We start from the raw sequence: 19,920 nt of genomic DNA on the forward strand, positions 1-19,920 counted from the left end.
GAATAGTACAGGGACCTGTTTCATAAAATTTTAAGTAAGATAAAATCCAAATTTTAGTGATTTGATTGGATAATATTAGATTGACTTTAGTGCTTAGGCAATCAAATTTGGATTTTATCTTTAGTTAAAATTTTGAGAAACAGAGCCCAGGTCTTGAATAAGCATAAGACCTTTAGTACTTTAAAATATCATCTATGGCAGTTGACTTATTACGCAATATGAAACGGGGCTCGGCGATTTCAGCTCACCGAAATATTTATTTAAGCTATTTCAGCTCCTTAATGCATCTTAATAAGAGGGGGACCGGGAAGTGTTTGTATATATTTGCTTTCGAAATATTCTGATATTTTTTTATTTCTGTTCAGAATATACCGGCAATATACAACGAAAGTACGGCTTATACCGTTGGTTTGAACCCTACCATCGTCACCAATACAATTCGAATTCTACCTCGAGAATTTCAGAACAATGCCTGTTTTAGAATGGAATTACTTGGTTGTGAACCAACTGGTGGGTATTCTCTGGTCAATAGTAGATCGGTATCAAACCGAAAGATTACTGTACCCCTTAATTGATACCTACGATAAAATTTATTAAAGAACTTAAAAATAAAGTCTTCTCTGTAAGTACATTTCATTCGAAACTACAGCCATATCCAAGCTGCATGAGCCCACTTTCCTTCTTTCTGATGCTAAGATGTTGTTATTTCTGCTGATTGTGTTCCTTATCCACGATGGACTCAAAATCCCGTATTTCGCCGAGAATGTTAGGATAGTTTCTAGGAGAGGCCCCCCACCCCACATACGCCGTACTGGAACATAGTTGCATCCCCATTGCTTTTGTGTGAAATCACACTAAATCAACACATTTAAGAATTTAAAACATCCGTGAAAAATACAATCTGATTAAAATACAGATCTATATTTCGTTTCGTTTTTTTTATACTTTCGATGGCCTACACTACATGAAGATCTGACAAGTTATAGCGATAGGTCACGTCAGGGGTCAAAAGACCGACTTATGACCCTATGACGTCAGACATTTGATTAACCAATCGGCATTGATGTTACTAGTGGATTACCCACAGTTCCGTGAAAAACACGCCTAAAGCTCGCCGAAACAGACCGTTTCATTGGCTTATCCCTGACACCATTCAAAACACGAGTTAAATAACAACTCTTCCAGATCCAAGTGTCGTAAAGACAAGTAAAACGAAATTTTGAACTATAAAAACGAAATGAAATAGGATCTGTGTTTTAACCAGATTGTGAAAAATACTTTAAGCTAAAACTGTCATCTCAGCATGCATACATGTGTTTAATGGATAATATATGTTCGTTATTGGTAACTTTCAGGTTTGTGTACAACAGATTTCTGTAAAAATGGCGGAAAATGTGTTGGTCCGACATTGTGTCAGTGTTCTAATGGTTTCTTTGGGAGAACGTGTGAAATAACAGGTAACCAAAATTATTATATGTCTAAATAATTCCACGCCGGCTTATCCTAGCTGTGGGATTAATAAGAATCAATAGTAATTAAATCTCGCTACATGCCAGAAATGGTGGGTCCAAGAAGCGATCTGTTGTGTTCAGTATAAAAGCATTTAAACGAAAAAATAACGATATACTTATTAAAATCTGTCAATTTGTTGGGCGCTAATCATTCGGGATGTTTAAAATGTTCGACTTTTCTGCTACACCGAAAACGTACCCCATGCAAATATTTCTGAATCCGCGCTTGGTTATGCCAATCTTTTTTGTTATCAGCCTTATAACACATTAACTGATACTACTGAACAAAGGCGGTTCATGAAAGTAAAAAGGCTTATATACGAATTTTTTATCCACTACCTCTGTATAAAGAACCATGATATAATTAGTTCATTTTTTTTCCAGAATCAAAGATAACCACTGCTGTACGTTACTTTACTTATTTAAAGATTACAGAAACCATGATCGAAACCACAGCATACGATATTCACTATTCTGGAAAGGTGGAACTACAGACAGAATCATCAACGACCATACTGAAACTTCAACCTGGAAGTTATCTGACGGTTCCAACAAAAGATAAATGCTTTGAGAATCTTGCGGCCTGCTATTCCGGATTCACATATGCAGTTGGTATTAGTTTTGAGAGTATACCGACAACAGATTTTTATATACTGAAAGGCGGAGATCGCAACACTGGTTCTGGTATAGAACTGGCGTATTCCAATGAACGTTTGATCTGTACAATATCTGCGTCAACGTCAATTTGGCAAATTTCGGTACCGATTTGAAGTATCGTGGAGTGAATCTCTTGGACTGACTTTACTTCAAGATGGTAAAGTTATTGGTAACGTCTTGCAGCCCGTATCAAATAAACTATCTAATTCATCAAGCCAAATGGAAATCAAGATAGGTTTGGGTATACAAAACATCTACAAAGTAGCTGCTATGAGAATGGTGCCGGTGATTTATAGCGAATCAATTCGAGCTGGAATAACCGAAGGTATAAATAATCTGGGGTAATTTTAGAAAATTAAAAGCAACGCATTTTTAAATGTAGAATTGGCGATGTTAGTATACAATTTAACTTTCACAATCTATACTGAGATGGGATTTTTATACTTACACCCATTAGAGGAAAGGGCCTCTGATATAACTATTCTAGATATGTATGTAAGCTTCGTGAAAGCTCTTTCATGAATAAAAATGGAATCCGCATGTATTCCATTATGAGTCCGATCATTACGTTTTAATAATGATATCATCAATTCTCAAAGTTATAAATCTAATAATACCCCATCTCTCCAGATTCTTTCAGTAGATTGGTGTTTTGTTGAAATGTTCCAAATGACAGACATCGTTGAAATTAAACTGACATTCCCTTTTGTTTACATTTCCAGCCGTTGTCCCAACAACACCAAAATCAACTGAAAAGCCAACAACCGCAATGCCAACCACCATGCCAACAACCGCAATGCCGACCACCATGCCATCCACCATGCCAACAACCGCAATGCCAACCACCATGCCAATAACCGCAATGCCAACAACAGGTAATAGTGGTTTGTTTCTTTGTGAATCGTATTAGGAAATGTTATTACAGATAGGACAGAAGACAGAATTGAATTTATTCTTCTATAACACTGTTCTGCTTTTCAAGACATGTCTTTCTTTAACAATAAGGCTTAATTTGCTCTGATTGTCTTAGTCAAAACGAGAGGGGGGGGGGGTATATATGATAAGCCTGTTCCCTAATCCCATTCAGAATACCGATAAACACATGTACATATAGCATTTAAATTGAAAATTTTTACAGAAAAACCTTGTAAAAGGAATGTAGAAAACAGCAAGCATTTCCAGACCTACAACCTAACGTTTAACCAAACCTTGGACAACAAAATTGTAACGCCTGATCTGGATATCAAAATGCACGGAAACGTCCAAGTGGTGAAGGAAAACGAGTCCGCTGTTGTACATCTCCAAAGGAAAGAAGAATTTCTGGAATTGGACACTGACTGTATCATGTGTATGTCCGAACTGACATCGTGTACAAATGGCTTTACCATCCAAATAGCAGTACATTTCCACAGTGTGAATAAAACTACAATATTCGATAGTGGCATTAAAATGGGCATGTCCGGATTTTCTCTGGTTTACGAAGGTGGAAAGTTCACGGGTGTATTTCAGACTGGTTATAATAAGTGGCTGTTAAATACTGATTACACCATCCGTGAAGACCAGTTTTACACCATTCAACTATCATGGTCTCAAGAATATGGCCTGCGCTTTTTTATTAACAATTATAATTTGGTGAATTCAGTAAACCCCATAACTTTACCCATTTTGTATAATAATGCCACGCAAAACCTAATTATTGGTAAGGACTCGACATTGAGTATTAAAGATTTGGTGATATGGACAACTACTAGAGATATCTTGGTCCAAGAGCACATTTTACCAGGTAAGCTCGTATCTCAAAATCAAAGGATTCGTTTTACTGTGTCTCCTTAAGGATGTAGATCAATAGCCAAAATTTGAACATATGGCATACTTACTTAGTCAGAAAGTTTCAGCTCAAATTATTGAGCCAAGATAGTTTATAGGTGTTAAGTGACACTCACAGAGTTTGATAACCTAATATTCGTACGCATACAGGGGACACATAATGCGTCGGAATCAGTTATGTTCGTGTGTACATAAATATGAGGCTTCGTAAATTAAACAATGCCAAAGAGTAATATGTACTTTCTTTTTTATATAAGACGTGTTTGGTGATTCTGCTATTTTAGTTGCCGTACATTGATTCTTTTAATGTTAATGATGTTTTGATTCTTTGATGTTTTTATTACAAGAAATTTAATTTTACAGAAATACTAACAACCACTATTCCTACAACTCCAGGTAATGACTCCATTTATTAAGAAAATTTGATAGGTTCAAACTGCAGAAGTCTCAGAGTTCCTCCAACTAATATGATTTTCGTTCATTAAGTGTGGAAATGTTAATTTAATATACAATATGGGCTTAGGCATTTTCCCTCTATCTAGTTTTCAACTTTACAGTTCTAAGATCATAAAACATTCGACAGTGCAAGCGGTCTTCTACGAATAGCACAGTTCAATGTCATAGCATTCCGCCGGATTCTCGAAAACCTGGTAACGGGCGGTTACTGCCTTAACAATTTTAAAAGAAACGTTTTTCCATTGTAAACTCCATTTTAAACCAACGGAGGAGATAACTTATTAATACACTATTGACCGTCTTTGTTGCGCTAAAAAACTATTCAAGTTTTGCAGAACATATATGAAACCATATTTTTACGCTTTTCTATTGAATCTGCGCCCTATTGTTATGAAATCCCGAAAATACTTTTAAATAAAGTACAGTATTTTTATGTTGGCTGTTCTAATACGAATTAAAATAATTCACACGTGTCTGATTTAGATAATATCGATTGCTAAGTTCTGTTGGAGAAAATTAATGGGATATTGAACAAAATATGTATTGCCAGTGGTCTCCAAGATATGCTTTGCTTGCATAATGTGGCTACAATTATCGACCATTGTTTTATTTATATGCATTGGATGTTTAGTTGGTCTTGCAGGTGAAACAAAACGACGCGTGGTTTTTTTTTCATTTTCAGTCCCGACCACACCAATGCCGACTACTGCTAGAATAGAGCAAACAACAACGGAGATTTCTGGTATTACTGAATATGAGTGGACTTTTGCATCGATAACATCTAATAAATTAATTAATCACAATTTAGAGGTAAAGTCAATGGTATAATTATAGTAAAACCTTCTGGTGCATGTCTTGTAAACAAATTTCTATTCTTTGACACTTAGAAGTGGACACAAATGGGTCGTAACGCATATAAAAATGAAATATGAATGTATATAAACTGATTTACATCAAATAACGTCAAAATAGCATAAAATTCCGATCCTACGTTTATTTTGCAGATAGAAATTAAAGGTAATCTGACGTCAGATAAAGAAGGTGTTTATTTGACTACAAGTCAACAATATCTGGAAGTTTTTGAGCTATCAAAGTCGTGTACTGGAAATTTGGCACTCTGTTCACAAGGACTTACTTTTGAATTCGAAATCAAATTTTTCGAATTAATAGAAAATACAGTAATTATGACTACAGGGGGTGAAGATCCGAATAAACCAGGAGTAGCTGTTGTTTACAGATTTGGACAAATTCAGGTTTGCCCGAAATTATTGAACTTTTAGAATTTTTTAAATCTATATAAATTTCATTGCTAAATTATTGCTTGGATAAATCTTTGAACCCTTGGCAAAATTTTGGCCCTAAGACCCCTACTCTTTACATTCTTATTAATATTAATAAAATTATAAACTTTACTTATTCTCTAGCTGTGTTATTCGTTTTGTTCAGGTGGTGGTTACAACAATTACTAAAAGTTGGTATGCTACCATTCCTAATAACCGCGTTGGTTTGAAACAATGGCACAAGTTTCTTATTTCATGGACTCCAACTGGATATTTACAACTCTACCTTAACGATAAATACGTCACTTCCGTTAGTCATTATGTTAGTCACCTGGATATAACCACAACATATACCGGTACTCTGTATATCGGCCATTCTTTCTCTGCTAGCAAAGATGTCCATTCCATGAACTGCATAATACAGTCTTTCCATATTTGGCATTTGACAGTAGATATATTAATAGACTTTGGATTAGTGAATTGTCAAAAACGTAAGTATACTCATTTATTGTTACCTAATGAGATAGAATGCAAAAGTAAAAAAATATTGAGGTCAGAAAATATTAAAAGGGTAATTTTACTTTATCATTGATTGTAATACTGTGGACTTTTTGTAAAATGAAATATGAAGGAAACTCGCCGGGTGTCTTTTTTAAGTGTATGTTATTTCAAATCTATTGATTTCAGCTACAACACCTACCATTCCGACAACAACACCAATCCCGACAACAACAAGATCCCCAACAACCACTGTGGCTCCGACAAAAAGTACACAAAAGGCAACAACACCAAATGGATTTTGTCCAGCTGGCTGTATTAGTATAGGTGCGTGTATGAAGAAATTCTGCTGAACGAAACCATTAATACCCATACTAACATGTATACGCCATAAAGGATTCTTAGGGAATAATTCATAATTTCACTAATACGGTTGTAATCGATGATATGAGTATGTATATTCCTGTAGTAGTGCTTTGCTGCTATTATACTGATAATGCTTATAATTTGTTTTCCAGATCAAACGACTCCAAAACCAACAACAAGTACTCCAAAACCAGCAACCACTACTCAAAAACCCACAACAACCACTCCAAAGCCCACTACAACCACTCCAAAACCAACAACCACCACTCCAAAACCAACAACCACTCCAAAACCAACAACCACCAGGCCAAAACCAACAACCACAACTCCAAAACCGACAACCACACCAACCACTACTCCAACGCCGACATTGGGTATACCAACAATCAGCGGTTCGGTTACTTTAACACCGATTGTAGACGAGAAAGGAGAAGCCTATTTATCCTGTAAAGTGCAAGCTACCATCTCATCATCCAGTATACAGTTAAAATACTCCTATACGATCTTAGATAAAACCAAGAACTATCAAAAATCATTTATCAGTAATACATTTGAAAATCGTTTGTCAGCAAAAGATATTGATGAAAATATCTTGGGCAAAAAGGTAAAACAGATTATTTTTCATAATAGATGTAAATAAATTCTTCCCAGAATGTGATGGTTTTGATCAATATTCAGTTTGTTTGGAAGGGATATAAAAAATGTTGCCCTGTGTATAGAGAACCTGGTTTATCTCGCGGTCAGCATATTTTCTATCTAAGGCAGCTAATTGTTTAATTTATCTCGAACAGGGTTACTTCGAGAACATAACTTATCTCGAGTTATTGTTATATCGCCGACAATTAAAACATTATCATTTATACATCATCAAAAGTGATTGTAAAATAATTAACAATAATTCAAATTAGAGTGTACTTTGGAATGTTGTCTTTTCTATTTCATTGATAGTGTTTGTGTTTCAGGCATACTGTACAGTAACAGCCAGATATTTACCTAACGGTAGATGGTCGGAGGTTAACAAAAGCAATGTGTTTGTTGCTGTGATTGAGGTATGGAGCTTGTTTTGTGGATGTGTATTAAATTCATCTAATATTATGAATGGTCTACTTCATTTCTCAATATATTGAATTCGTTCTTCACCTCGGCAAGGGTTCAAGTATGATCGGTATTTTTCGAAGTGAATAGTTGTCTATATCGTTGTCTGTGTTCAACAGTCGACAGTTTAATCTACATGTAAAAACAAAACTGAAAAAATTATAGGAAACAAACTTACCTCCACATAAAATCTCGATATTGGTCTTCATTTAAAATTAAGGCATGTCTGTCTTCGTGTTCAACGGTCGACAGTTTAACCCAAGAACAAAATCAAAATTAGTAAACAAAACTGACTTCCACTTAATATTTCGAAATAGAAGTTTAATTGAAGTTAAAACAACACTTCATTCTGCCCAAGATGAAAGAGGTTTTGCTCGTAAAATTTCAAAGCAATTTATTAAAGTTGAATGTTATTTTTTTATTCAGTTGAAAACCACAACCACAGTCAAATTGATAGAAGGACAAAAGGCAGAACATATTGACATAAAGACTAACGTTCCACCACAGCTACTCTGTCCAACCGGCAACAAGGGACAATGCCACGTCCAACTCGTCGCCACCATCACCGCTAACAAAGAATGCAGATGTTCTGAAAATATAGTCTTCCCTCAGTTGGTTATTGGCTGGAAACCATCGCTAGGATATACCAAACCGTTCTGTGGCTCCTCTGTGACTGTTGGCAACTGGGAGAGTATGATACAGATACCTGTTAAAGCGACAGTCGATGGTCTGTATGATAAAGACATGTATCGATATGTTCATGTAGTAGCTGTAATAACTGGAAGTATAATCCACAAAACAGAAACTCATGACATTGGAAAAGTGAAGGTATATCATCTATTTATATTTTACAATTATAATCCATTTTATGACTTTGAAATCAATTTTTAATCAAGTATATGATATTTTACAATTGTAATCCGTTTTATAACTTTATCAATGTATATGATATTTTTACAATCATTATCCAAAATATGACTTTATGATCAATTTATATTATAATTTAAAGTCATAATCCGCTTTATGGCTTTGAAATCAATTCATGTCCCTCAATTAGTTTGTTTAATGGGTTATATAAAACTACAACATATTAAGTTGTTATCTGTGCGAAGAGTCAGAGAGAGAGAAAGAGATAGAGAGAGGTTTGGGGTTTAACGCCCACTCAATATAAACTATGTCATTTCGGAACTAACATATTGCACAATTTTATTTCAATAATTCGCCTGAGCACGAGGTTGGGAGGAAACTGAAGGCCCCGAAGAAAGTCCACGAGGTTGGACTGGCGATCCTACTCCTTGTCACGTACAAGCGGTGAATCGAAACAACGCCACTTGAGTCAATAACAGACTTTCTGATCCAATGCGCACGCGTTAACCATTCGGTCGCCCAACCATCTGCACTAAGAGAAGTGACGTCAGGTTTTTTAGAAGGACTATATGTTTGGTTTGTTTTATGTATTTAAACAGGTACAGATATACAATCGGGACTATAAAGCTACCTGTGCATCTGTAAATGATCCACATATTACATCATTCGATGGTCTGTAAGTAACCATTAGCTCAAATACTGTTAACGGTAACCGCCGTTACTTGGAAGGGCAAAGCTGGGGCGAAGTCCAAGATTAAGGGGGCAAAGGCACGAGCTTCAACTAGTGGTAGGAGACCTCCCCCCAGAAATATTTGAAAAACAGGCTGCCGGAAATGCAGCCTGGCAGTATTTCAGGCACTGATCGTTGAGATAAAGCGTCAAATGAACGGACCTCAACGAAACCCCACTCACGAGCGCCAAAGTAGGGAGTCCTTACGGGGGGTAAGTAGACTGCCGGAAATGCAGTCTGGCAGTATTTCAGGCACAGAGCTTACCAGATACCGCCTGTCGCCAAATCACTAGTTTATCCGACCAGAGAGGAAAGTGTCAAACGATCGGAGTGAGTGAATCAAAGTGAATGAATATTTTTGCCACGATATTTTGAAAAAGAAATAGACTGCCGGAAATGCAGCCTGACAGTATTTCAGACACTGGTTGTCGTCGAGATAAATAGAGCTGACCAGATACTGTTCGTCGCCAAATCACCAGCTTATCCGAACAGAGAGGGAGGTGTCAAACGAACGGAGTGAGTGTATCACTCAGATGAATACATATTCTCGCCGCGTTGAACCTATACCCAAAAACTCTGGGGATCGTAAAAAGCACTTCTCATGTGGTTCACATGTTATTGTTTATAGTAGGTTTATAGTGGCGCCGCCACTGGGTAAGAGAAACGCCTGTTTACCGATGTTCCGAAATTTTAACCACTGACAGATATCAGAAAATATATTCTACTGAGGGGTATCAGAAAATTGCAATTTATATATATGAGAGGGCAATACCGGTTCGTTGCTTTTATATTATCATGACCTCCAGAAGTAAAAGGCAGAATTTATCCGAAGAATAAAAGCGTTTGTGGAATCTAACGAGATACTTGGCTACATAATCTTGTATGTATTTTCTCCATCTTATTTTCAGGCATTATAATAATTTCCAGACAGGTGAATATATAATGTACCGACATAAAACTTTACCTTATGAGGTAAGTGTCACAAGCGAATTATTATAACGTACAATTATTATTCTCGTAGTATCTATGTATAGACCTGGAAGTTGTGTTTGCTCTTCGAACAACCAGTGCGATTTGAACAAAAATGACGGAGTTGTACTGAGCCGTTCGCAACAGCCAACAAGTGTTGGTTGGTTGTTTGTCGTCATGAATGTAGTTTATAATATACCTCCAAGGGTTGCATTCCTTGGGTCAAACAAATATGTTTACCCACTAAAGAAAACTTTAAATTCGGGAAATGATATTTTGTGTCCATGAATCGAATTCTCTCATCATCAAACTGCTGCGTCACTGATTACTAGTAAAATATTCAGAACAATTACTTTTTGATTGCTAATTACAGTGCATCTACAAAAAACCCAAATAAATGAATTGTTTTATTTCCAAGGTTCGAGCATATTATAAACCCTGTAGTTCAAGAAGACCTACCGGACCATCATGCAACTGTGGAGTAGCCGTCAGGTCTGGTGATGACGTCATAACATTAACCGGATGTGCAAGTGGATCATCCAGCTTATACCAAAAGCATCATGATAGAGGACGTGGTCGCCATCATAATACAGCCAATCCTATCACCATCAAGATGTTTAAAAATGGCCAACTGACACCTGGAACGCGTATCAGACGACTTGGTTGTGGACAAAAATACGAGGTTTTAACTTCAGTGCAATCACATATTAACAAAGTCAAAGGGCTACATACATCTAAGGGGACATAATACCAATGATGACATTTTCCCTTTTCTAGATGTGTTAATAATTACGTCATTACAATAGCATTAATTGGGAAAAACAGTCAAGCGCCTCATCAATTAAAATATCATAGAGGAAATTGGCAGGAGTGGGAGGGAAACGGAAAGCACTTTGGCCTGTTTTCTATCCAAACGTACAAACAACTTATTTTTAAAAAATGTCAATGATGCAGGACGGAGGGCCTGACAAGGACAGCTGTCTAGTCGTTCGGATGGGACGAAAAACCGAGGTCCCGTGTACACATTGGCGTGCCCGTAAAAGATCCATTGACAGTTGGAATTCGATATAAGCGTAGGTCGTAGAGCCGCTGTCCGGTCAAAATTTCCCTCATAGCACACTATATGGCGTATGCCCGTCTTCATTAGCCCGGTTCGAAGCAGAACAGTAGGTCGTTAAACCCCATTTCATTTCATTCATTTAATAAATGTGTATGATTATTTGGCATGCATTTTACTCATCAAACTTCTTCATTTAAAAGGAACACCAATTTGGTAGCAATACTTAGTGTCAAGCCATAGTCTTGCTACTCAAAAGATCACATTGATGTCCAAATATCACTGAATAATAGCTCTAGACTTATAGAAAACAATTTCACTATTTTGGTTTAGATTATACCAATGCATTGTAAGTCTTTCTTCAATTAGAGACATGTGGCCCGATGGCCGTTCTGCTCGTTAACTATTTTATACGTTTCTCCTATTTCTACGTGTAGGTGCTATTACCAACAGGAACCTACATTACAGTACAATCTAGTTATCTCTCATTTATCAATATATGGATTACGGCTTCTTCTATGGATTATAAACAGACTGAAGGTAACAATCTTATATTCCGTATTATGAGATTTCTACATATTATTGTGTGAATTCAGTTCAATCAAGTTCTGTTTTAATCCGATTGACTAAATTCACTGCTGAGTATTCGTCATCTATTTGGATGCCTTTCGGTTTCAATTTAGCTGAAAATATATTATTTCGTTTAGTTCTTGCTTCATGTCAACATGAACCCTGGTTCATGCAATAGAAAGTGCTAATAAAGTTGATTGTCATGGGCAGCAATTGTATTGTTCCTGATGATTCGATGTGTCTTCTTATCGATTGTTTTGTATTTAGAACCTCAGATCTCAAAGGAATAATATACCTTTAAATATACACTAATAATCTGTATGATTAAATCTGTATTACATTCTAACTTTATATTTTTATTCTAGGGTTATGTGGCGTATATAACAGAAATAAACGTGATGATCTAACAGATATATCTGGTCATGTGTATACTTCTAGTAGAGATATACTAAAATTCCTCTCAACTTGGAGGTAGCTATACTTTCATTCCACATATAGAATTTTATCAGTTGATTCGTGTCACTCAATTGTTGGCGGATCAGTCAATGTTCATGCTTTACCTTCCACAATCTACAATTATATCGTTTGGTAAAGAAACATGTCTCTGTGTATTAATCGTTTGTATTTCTTCGAAAAAAGTAGAAACGAGCTCTAAAGTTTTAATGTTTCAAAGGACCTTTCTCACTGTATTGACACCCGTTAGTTACTCAAAGATAAAAAGGTTAGCTCTTTTAATTGCGAATTGGGGAATTTCTTTTGGTCCGTGATGTTATGTATTGAGATTGTTCACGAAAACCATAAATCATGTGATTTATAAAGCTTGTATGAGTATTCGTGGCAAATTACAGATCAAGTGTAACTATATTTACTGGTGTGATGGCTATAACAGATTCCATAACGCAATCAAACGGAGCTATGTACTGTAGCTGTGTGATAGGTTATGACCAATACTGTACCACAAACATGGATATATTCAGATGTGACCATGAAGACAGTGAGTATAAAATATACTTTTTTGGTCTGTTGAATGTAAATGAGAACATGAAAAAAAGACAAGAAAGTACTAGCTAATTTTAGTTCTAGATAGATATATGCGTGTTCGAATTTTCTTAGGGGTTACCGCTCTATTGGTTTCCCCATCCCCTGCCCCAAATCCAATGCACGTCTTGGTGATTGTTATTTAGCGATAATTTAATCCACGACAGCGGTACTATCCATCGCGTGAGTATTGCGTATTTTGAAAAAAGTGGCGGTTGCGACGTGTGGTTCTGGCAGTAAGAGATAATGTCGTTGATGATCTCGCTTATTGAAGACCCGGTTATTGTTCCCCGGCAAAGTTTGTTTGAATCCTCTTAGAACATTACATCAATTTTGTAGAATGATCTTAACTGAAATTTGCTCTTTGTTCTTTTAGAATATGATATAACAGAATATATTGTTAAACAAGCCCAATTACCACATGTTGATAGACCAATAACTGGCAGACGTAGAAGAGCTTTACCAGACACAACAACTACCTTAGTAAGTCATAATAATAGTAATTTCTACAAATCGTTTTGACTTTAGCCTTGTATAAGCACAGTGACGAATTACGCAATTGGCTGGTCACCAATAGTCTAAACGTAACCTTATATTTCAAAGAGAGTCTTAGTGATGATCATCACATGTTATGACAAATGGAGAATCCACACAAACAGTAAACAATAACAGCCAATATTCAAATATGAGCATTGTATTGGTGTAATTTAGGTCCCAGAGATTGGAACCAACATGACATTAACAGAGGAAGAAGCTGAAGAAATATGTAATGAATATCTAAGCAACAGTACAGCTGTGTCATCATGTGAAAATATTACCCAAATCACTAACTATACCCAGAATATTGTTAACTGTATCTATGATCTACACGTAAGTTGTAAACCGATTCTACTAAATGCATAATAATAGCTTGCATAATCTCGGGTCTTCTTCGCCGCCCATTTTTTAAATGGAGGCCTCAAGAAACGAAACAAGAAGACTGGGTCACAACATCTCGTGCAGTTGTATACCAAATGTGTTTCCACGAAAGCACACCATTTGGGAACCTCGGCCTTTAAGTAGTGCTCGTATTATTCGGTTGACTTTCTTTCTTTAAAGGGACTATCCCGATTTCAAAAGAGTCTCAAAAATAAAAGTCGAAGTACGTATGAAATTTAAGCGCCAAAATATAGAAGAATGGTGTATTTAACTTCTCTCAAAATTCCAGCTCAAAATATTGAGTCGTTTGGACGTGAACGTCAAAACTGCTTATCCGTACACGTAACCCTTTTAAGATTTCGGGTCAGTTTTTTCGTTGGGTGACCTGATAACCGACCCCCGTTCCTTTAGAGGTCTATATAGTGAATGACCCATGTGCTGTACTTGACGAAGAAAGGTAAATTTTATCTACACATTATTATTATAAAATAAAAGTCTAGTTTTATGCAGATACCGCATAATACAGCTTAGGACACCAGTCTCCATTTCCAGATGAAGACTGACGGGTTTAAGTTGTTCGAAAACGTATCACAAATATTGAGTTAGTTTCTCGGCTCTTGGCTAGAGGAATTTAAAGGATTTTAACACAAAATTAAGCAGTTTTATTCTCCAAAAAATATCGGGATTAGCCCTTTAAGGTATGCCATAAATCCATTCATCCTCGGTATCCCCAGCGGTCTCATTTTGTTACACTATAATGGAGTAGAACGGAATGAGACCACTGGCCGGCACTGGGGATGTCGAACATGAAATCCATTACACTGCCCGTTAACGTTTGAACTGGAAACATGTAAATATTTCGGTAAACTAAATTACTTTTATAAAGAAATGCGTTTTTGTAATATTTTTAGGCAACTGGTGATGAAGGCTTTGCTACGTCACATATAGATGATATTGTAAACCAGTGTGTGGCTGTAGCTAAAGCTGATGCGGACCAATATACCAGGCCTAACCTGAATGAAACTACACCAACACAGAAAATACTAACTACTTTATGTCCTGAAAAATGTGGACAAAATGGCCATTGCGAAGCGGGTATTATACCAATTTTTTTTCTAATTAAATATTTCAAATAACAAGAGAGAGCGTAACATTGACCATGGAACCGAGTATTGGAATGTTACGTGTTATCAAAAATAATAAAAGTCTGCCAATCGACGCGCAGTTGTCCAAGGAACACGCATGCTAAGTTTCGTGTGGTTCGTACTTGAATTGGGCTTATTTCGAAGAGCATCGCTCTCCAAGAAGAAGAACAAGAAGATGAGTAGCGCTATACAAAAATATAGCTACCTGGAGTATACCGATTAGCGCTGCGATATGACCGATATCACTCTTGGTTACATGCAATTCAACGTGTTTTCTACTTTAGGAGGTTATTCATTCTTTGATGTTTACGCACTTGTCATCTGATTTGTAGTTTTCTTGTATTAAGAGCTTATTGTCTTTTCGTCGTAACTTACAGGAGTTTGTGTTTGTGATGATGGGTTCACTGGTGCAATGTGTGAAGTGGGAAAATCTACCAAACCAGAAATTATTCCAATATCTCCAGACAACGAACCATGTGATATAAATACTAGGAACTGTTCTGAAGTTGATATAATGGGAATTAACTTTGTGGAATCTGCTGATTTGTCTTGTCATTATCAGCCAGTCGTGGTAAGTGTAAAAAATACTGCACCAGATTGGGACTGTCTTCTTTTCAAAAGCAAGCTAAGTGTAAATTTTAACTTATTGTTATCAAGTACAATGTGTATACAATTTGTTAGTTCGTACCGAATATATAGTTGTTATCAAGCACAATGTGCAGTGTATACAATTTGTTCGTTCGTACCGAATATATAGATAGGAAATTGATTTATATACATATAATATTATCAGAACATCTCGCTAATATTGATAATTAAATAAAACCTCGCTAATTATGGCGACCAATTACTTAATTGACACATAAACAAACATTACTTACCTGGGACAAATAAATAATTTATCGGTCTAACCACTAAAGAGTTACATCTGTATAATTAATCTTTCAATGTTTACCAACATAATGTGTGTTCGCAAATCACTAAGGTTTGTGCACGATAATGTGTACCATAATGTGCAGAACATAGAAAGATGTCAGTGACCGTTTTTCAGATTTCCCCCCAGTTTATTAGAATGATGAGACCTCTTTGGTTTGGGTAAACGTTAAATTTATTGTGTTTTGTGTATTTTAAATTCCGGTTCCATAGACAGAACCAATTTGAAAATATAACAGAATTTATGTTCAACGGTCGACAGTTTAAACCAAAAATGAAAAAGAAATAAGTAAACAAATCTAGTTCCGATTAATGTACCGGAACGAAACTCTCATTGTATTGATCTTATTCCATCACATTTCGAAATAACACATTAGACCAACTCAATTTAACACGTTATTGTGATCTATGTTAAAGATGATACTGACGATTATTTCTGGGATTATGGGGCCCCTAAATGATGGGTATGTCATAACTTTAAACAGTTTAAGCTCTGATTCTTAATTAAAGATGCATTATGTAACATTTAGAGTTGGCCGTTCTTGCTGTAATAGTTCCGAAATATATAATTCAAAATTGATAACTACTCTTAGGTATTAAATACACAAAAATATAAAAGTTTTTGAAAAAAGAACAACCTGAAGCGCTTAATAAAATAAGCGAAGGTGCTAGTAATCAACAAATAATGTAGTTCTTGTTTCAAAAACTTTTATATTTTTGTATATACTGTATATTGAAAATTTCATTCAAATTACTTTATTCTGGGCGACGTTATCACTGTTTGATGTTTTATACATACATAGTTTATTATCGTAGCAACGTTATTTGTTATTCGAGACTCGGTCTCTCTTCTCCATGTTTGAATTAAATCATTAAATTGCGATCGTATTTCAATCCGTTTACATCTGCGCCATCCAATAGTCTGGAGAGTTCATTTATAAGTTAGTCATGCGAATAAATGATTACAGGTTTTGTCGTGTGTCATTATTATTGTAGGTCACAGATAAAATTGAAGTACGGGGTGCATCTTCTACAATGAAAGCTAATTTTATTAGTACATACCAGATTGGGTGTCCTTTACCTTACCCAGCATCTAGTGCTTATATAGGTATAAGTAATGATGGTCATACAGTTAGTGATGTTCGTTATCTACATCTAGTACATGATTCCAAGTGTTTTGAGTGTTTTATTGAGGATGTACAAAACGCCCACTGTAATCGCAAGGTAAATAATTATTTTTCAGTCTGGAATGAAATGAAATGAGATGGGGTTTAACTTCAGTGTTCATTTTTCAGAGAGGGGCGGGGTGGTTTAATTTAACGCCCGCTTCACACTAATTTGGTCATTTCAGGAATAACATAACTGTAATATATTTTAATAATTCGCTTACACGCAGGAGTCTTTAAAAGTACCTTGAGAACATCTACGGTGTTAGCCAGGGGACCCTACTACTTGCCAGTTACGAACTCGGAATCGAATCCTTGAGCTATAAGTAATACTTCTTAAACAACTAAAATTTAAACGGCATTTTATATTGTTCTTGTTTATATTATAGAAAGAGATTTGTTATATTGATGGAGTATGTCAAGCAGCTGGACAACTTAATCCTACACAAAAATGTCAGATATGTGATCCCGGTAAATCTCAACTGCTGTGGTCCTCTAATACAGGTACATGTATACTATTGTGCGTTTACTGTGGTCCTCTAATACAGGTATACTATTATATTTTCTATACTCTGATCCTCTGATACAGGTATACTATTGTATGTTCTACTCTGGTCCTCTTTTATCTTCTACCCACGTTTGGCGAGTGTTCTTAAACTACTATTTTGTTAGTACACACTCTTTAAAACCATTGGATTTTAGAGCCCTCTTTAAAGGAACAATCCCGATTTTAACAGTCTCAGAAATAAAAGTCCGTGTACGTAGGAAATTTAAGCGGCAAAATATAGAGGAACGATGTATTTACCGTGTCGCAAAATTTCAGCTCAAAATATTGAGTCGTTTGGACGTGAACGTCAAAGCCGCTTATCGGCACACGTAACCCTTTTAAGATTTCGGGTCAATTTTTTCGTAGGGTGACCTGATAATCTATTGCCTTCCTTTAGAGGTCTATACAGTGCATGGCCCACGTATTGTACGTGATAACGGAAAGTAAATTTCACCTATACCGTATAATACAGTTTGGGACCCCGGTCTCCATTCTCAGATGATGATTGACGGTAAAAGTTGTTTGAAAACGTATATTGAGTTAGTTGCTCGGACCAAAGGTAGGGGATTTTAAGGGCCTTTAACACAAAATTGAGCAGTATTATTCTCCAAAATATAATCGAGGTTGGCCCTTTAAACTTTGATTGAAAACAACTGTTTTATATAGACAGCTCTCTGTTGAATATTAAACATACATTATGCAAGAGCTAAATCTGCCTATTGCATGTCTTCCCTTAGGCTTGAAATGTTATATAAACTATTAATTAGACATTTATTAACAAAACAAGACCATAATCAACCCCCGATGGCATCGGATTCTAGAGATTTTAACTAGATTAGAACGTTTCGCCATTTAAAAATTTAATTTAAAAATGTACCAGTGCCCTGGTTACCACAATGCACACATCTTGTCAAAACTACAAACAGTGATAACTTGGCTCAGAATGAAGTAATTTGAATGAAATTTTCAATATTTTCATTTTACATTATCTATTTTTGAGCTATTATAACAAGAATGGTCAGCTCTTTATCTAAATCTTACATAGTGTGCCTTTAATATATAGTTTCATTGTTTCTTCCATAGATCCTGTTTGTGTGGCGCAGAGATTAAAATCACCCTCAACGGGTGATGATGATGCTGTACCTACTGAAGTTATAGCTCTTGCTGCTGCCTGTGGTGTATTAGGGTTTATACTGATTATTAGTTTTATCGTTATCTGTAAACAAAGGTAGGTCTAAGTGTTAGACTGTCGTGTAGAATGTTAATTTACATTACAAGTACCGTTATCCATCAGAAATAAGTTTTAATACACGTAGTGTTTCTTAATATTTATAAATATTGCCGTTATCTGAAAACAAAATATCATTGAAGATGTATGTTCACCCTCATCTCCATCATTTGAAATTATTTTTATCTGAAAATATACATTTTCCAACGACCAGACGAAATAAATAATATTTCTTCATTAGGCATGTAACAACAAGTAATATTGCAGCCATCTGAATATAGTGGCGAGACCAGTATTGAAAACCATAAATAGCGGATTTTTAAAACAGTTTAAATGGAGGGTAAAATTCAAATCACCCTGCCACTGCAACCTAGGGGTTTAAGAATTGGTGGTGGTAGCGCTGGCAGGGATAAATAGTTTTAATACACGTAGTGTTTCTGGCAGGGATAAATAGTTTCTTAAATTCCATTTCAGAGGTGCTGCTAACACCAAGAAAACTGAAACGGGTTCTTATGATTTGGGATCGAATAAAAAAGTATTTTACGATAACCCTGATTTCAAGGGATTGGAATCAGAGAGGTTGTGAGAAGATTATAATGGTTGTGATTAAAATGTTATGAATAAAAGAAATTACGTGTTTTGTTGAGTTCTTTAATGATATTGAGCTAGTGGCTCTGTATGTGACCGTGATCCAGGGTCACCAAGTGTTGTCGTCTTCAAATAGCCAACGAAATTTAAAACCAGTTGGTGACACACGTACGTTTAAGATTAAGTGGCATTATACACGTTCTTGTGTCACGATCTGGCTAAAAGTACATCTGGTTGTTCTTTGTTTATACTATTTGTCAGATAATGCATTCCAGTAAACCAAAGAAGAAATCATATGCTTAGTTTCATTTTGTCTATGGTGCAGACGGGGGACCTCGCAACAAACGTGTCATTAGTTCAAAGGTGTGAAAAACAGATATCCTGATGACCGATGGAATTCGACGAAAAATAGACCGAAACACCGCTGTCGATCAAAATTTTGCTCGCAGCACAATATGAATGGCGGGTGTCCGT

The 19,920-nt window shown here is 35.9% G+C and overlaps 2 protein-coding genes across 2 annotated transcripts; both read left to right on the forward strand.

The window, feature by feature from the left end:
- Window positions 1-5,965: 5,965 nt before the first annotated feature.
- Window positions 5,966-11,903, forward strand: LOC126815175 (von Willebrand factor D and EGF domain-containing protein-like). Its single transcript, XM_050540733.1, has 7 exons — window positions 5,966-5,974; window positions 7,558-7,644; window positions 8,117-8,518; window positions 9,157-9,233; window positions 10,196-10,259; window positions 10,675-10,938; window positions 11,751-11,903. The coding sequence occupies exons 1-7, from the start codon at window positions 5,966-5,968 to the stop codon at window positions 11,901-11,903; spliced, it is 1,056 nt and encodes a 351-aa protein (XP_050396690.1).
- Window positions 11,904-12,735: 832 nt separating this feature from the next.
- On the forward strand, window positions 12,736-18,713 carry LOC126815173 (von Willebrand factor D and EGF domain-containing protein). Its single transcript, XM_050540730.2, has 8 exons — window positions 12,736-12,877; window positions 13,298-13,404; window positions 13,633-13,791; window positions 14,751-14,934; window positions 15,362-15,555; window positions 16,914-17,141; window positions 17,473-17,587; window positions 18,694-18,713. The coding sequence occupies exons 1-8, from the start codon at window positions 12,760-12,762 to the stop codon at window positions 18,711-18,713; spliced, it is 1,125 nt and encodes a 374-aa protein (XP_050396687.1). The 5' UTR covers window positions 12,736-12,759.
- The last annotated feature ends 1,207 nt before the right edge of the window (window positions 18,714-19,920 follow it).

This window comes from Patella vulgata, chromosome 3 (genome assembly GCF_932274485.2).
Source record: "Patella vulgata chromosome 3, xgPatVulg1.2, whole genome shotgun sequence".
Taxonomy (NCBI): Eukaryota; Metazoa; Mollusca; class Gastropoda; family Patellidae; genus Patella; species Patella vulgata.

Bases quoted from the DNA above. Each gene is read 5' to 3' on its own strand.
- LOC126815175 (XM_050540733.1), top strand. The intron at 8,519-9,156 runs GTATATCATCTA...GTATTTAAACAG, and splicing joins ATGACATTGGAAAAGTGAAG to GTACAGATATACAATCGGGA. The intron at 9,234-10,195 runs GTAAGTAACCAT...TCTTATTTTCAG, and splicing joins ATTACATCATTCGATGGTCT to GCATTATAATAATTTCCAGA.
- LOC126815173 (XM_050540730.2), top strand. From the start codon at position 12,760: ATGGCTATAACAGATTCCATAACGCAATCAAACGGAGCTATGTACTGT. The intron at 12,878-13,297 runs GTGAGTATAAAA...TTGTTCTTTTAG, and splicing joins CAGATGTGACCATGAAGACA to AATATGATATAACAGAATAT. The intron at 15,556-16,913 runs GTAAGTGTAAAA...TTATTATTGTAG, and splicing joins GTCATTATCAGCCAGTCGTG to GTCACAGATAAAATTGAAGT.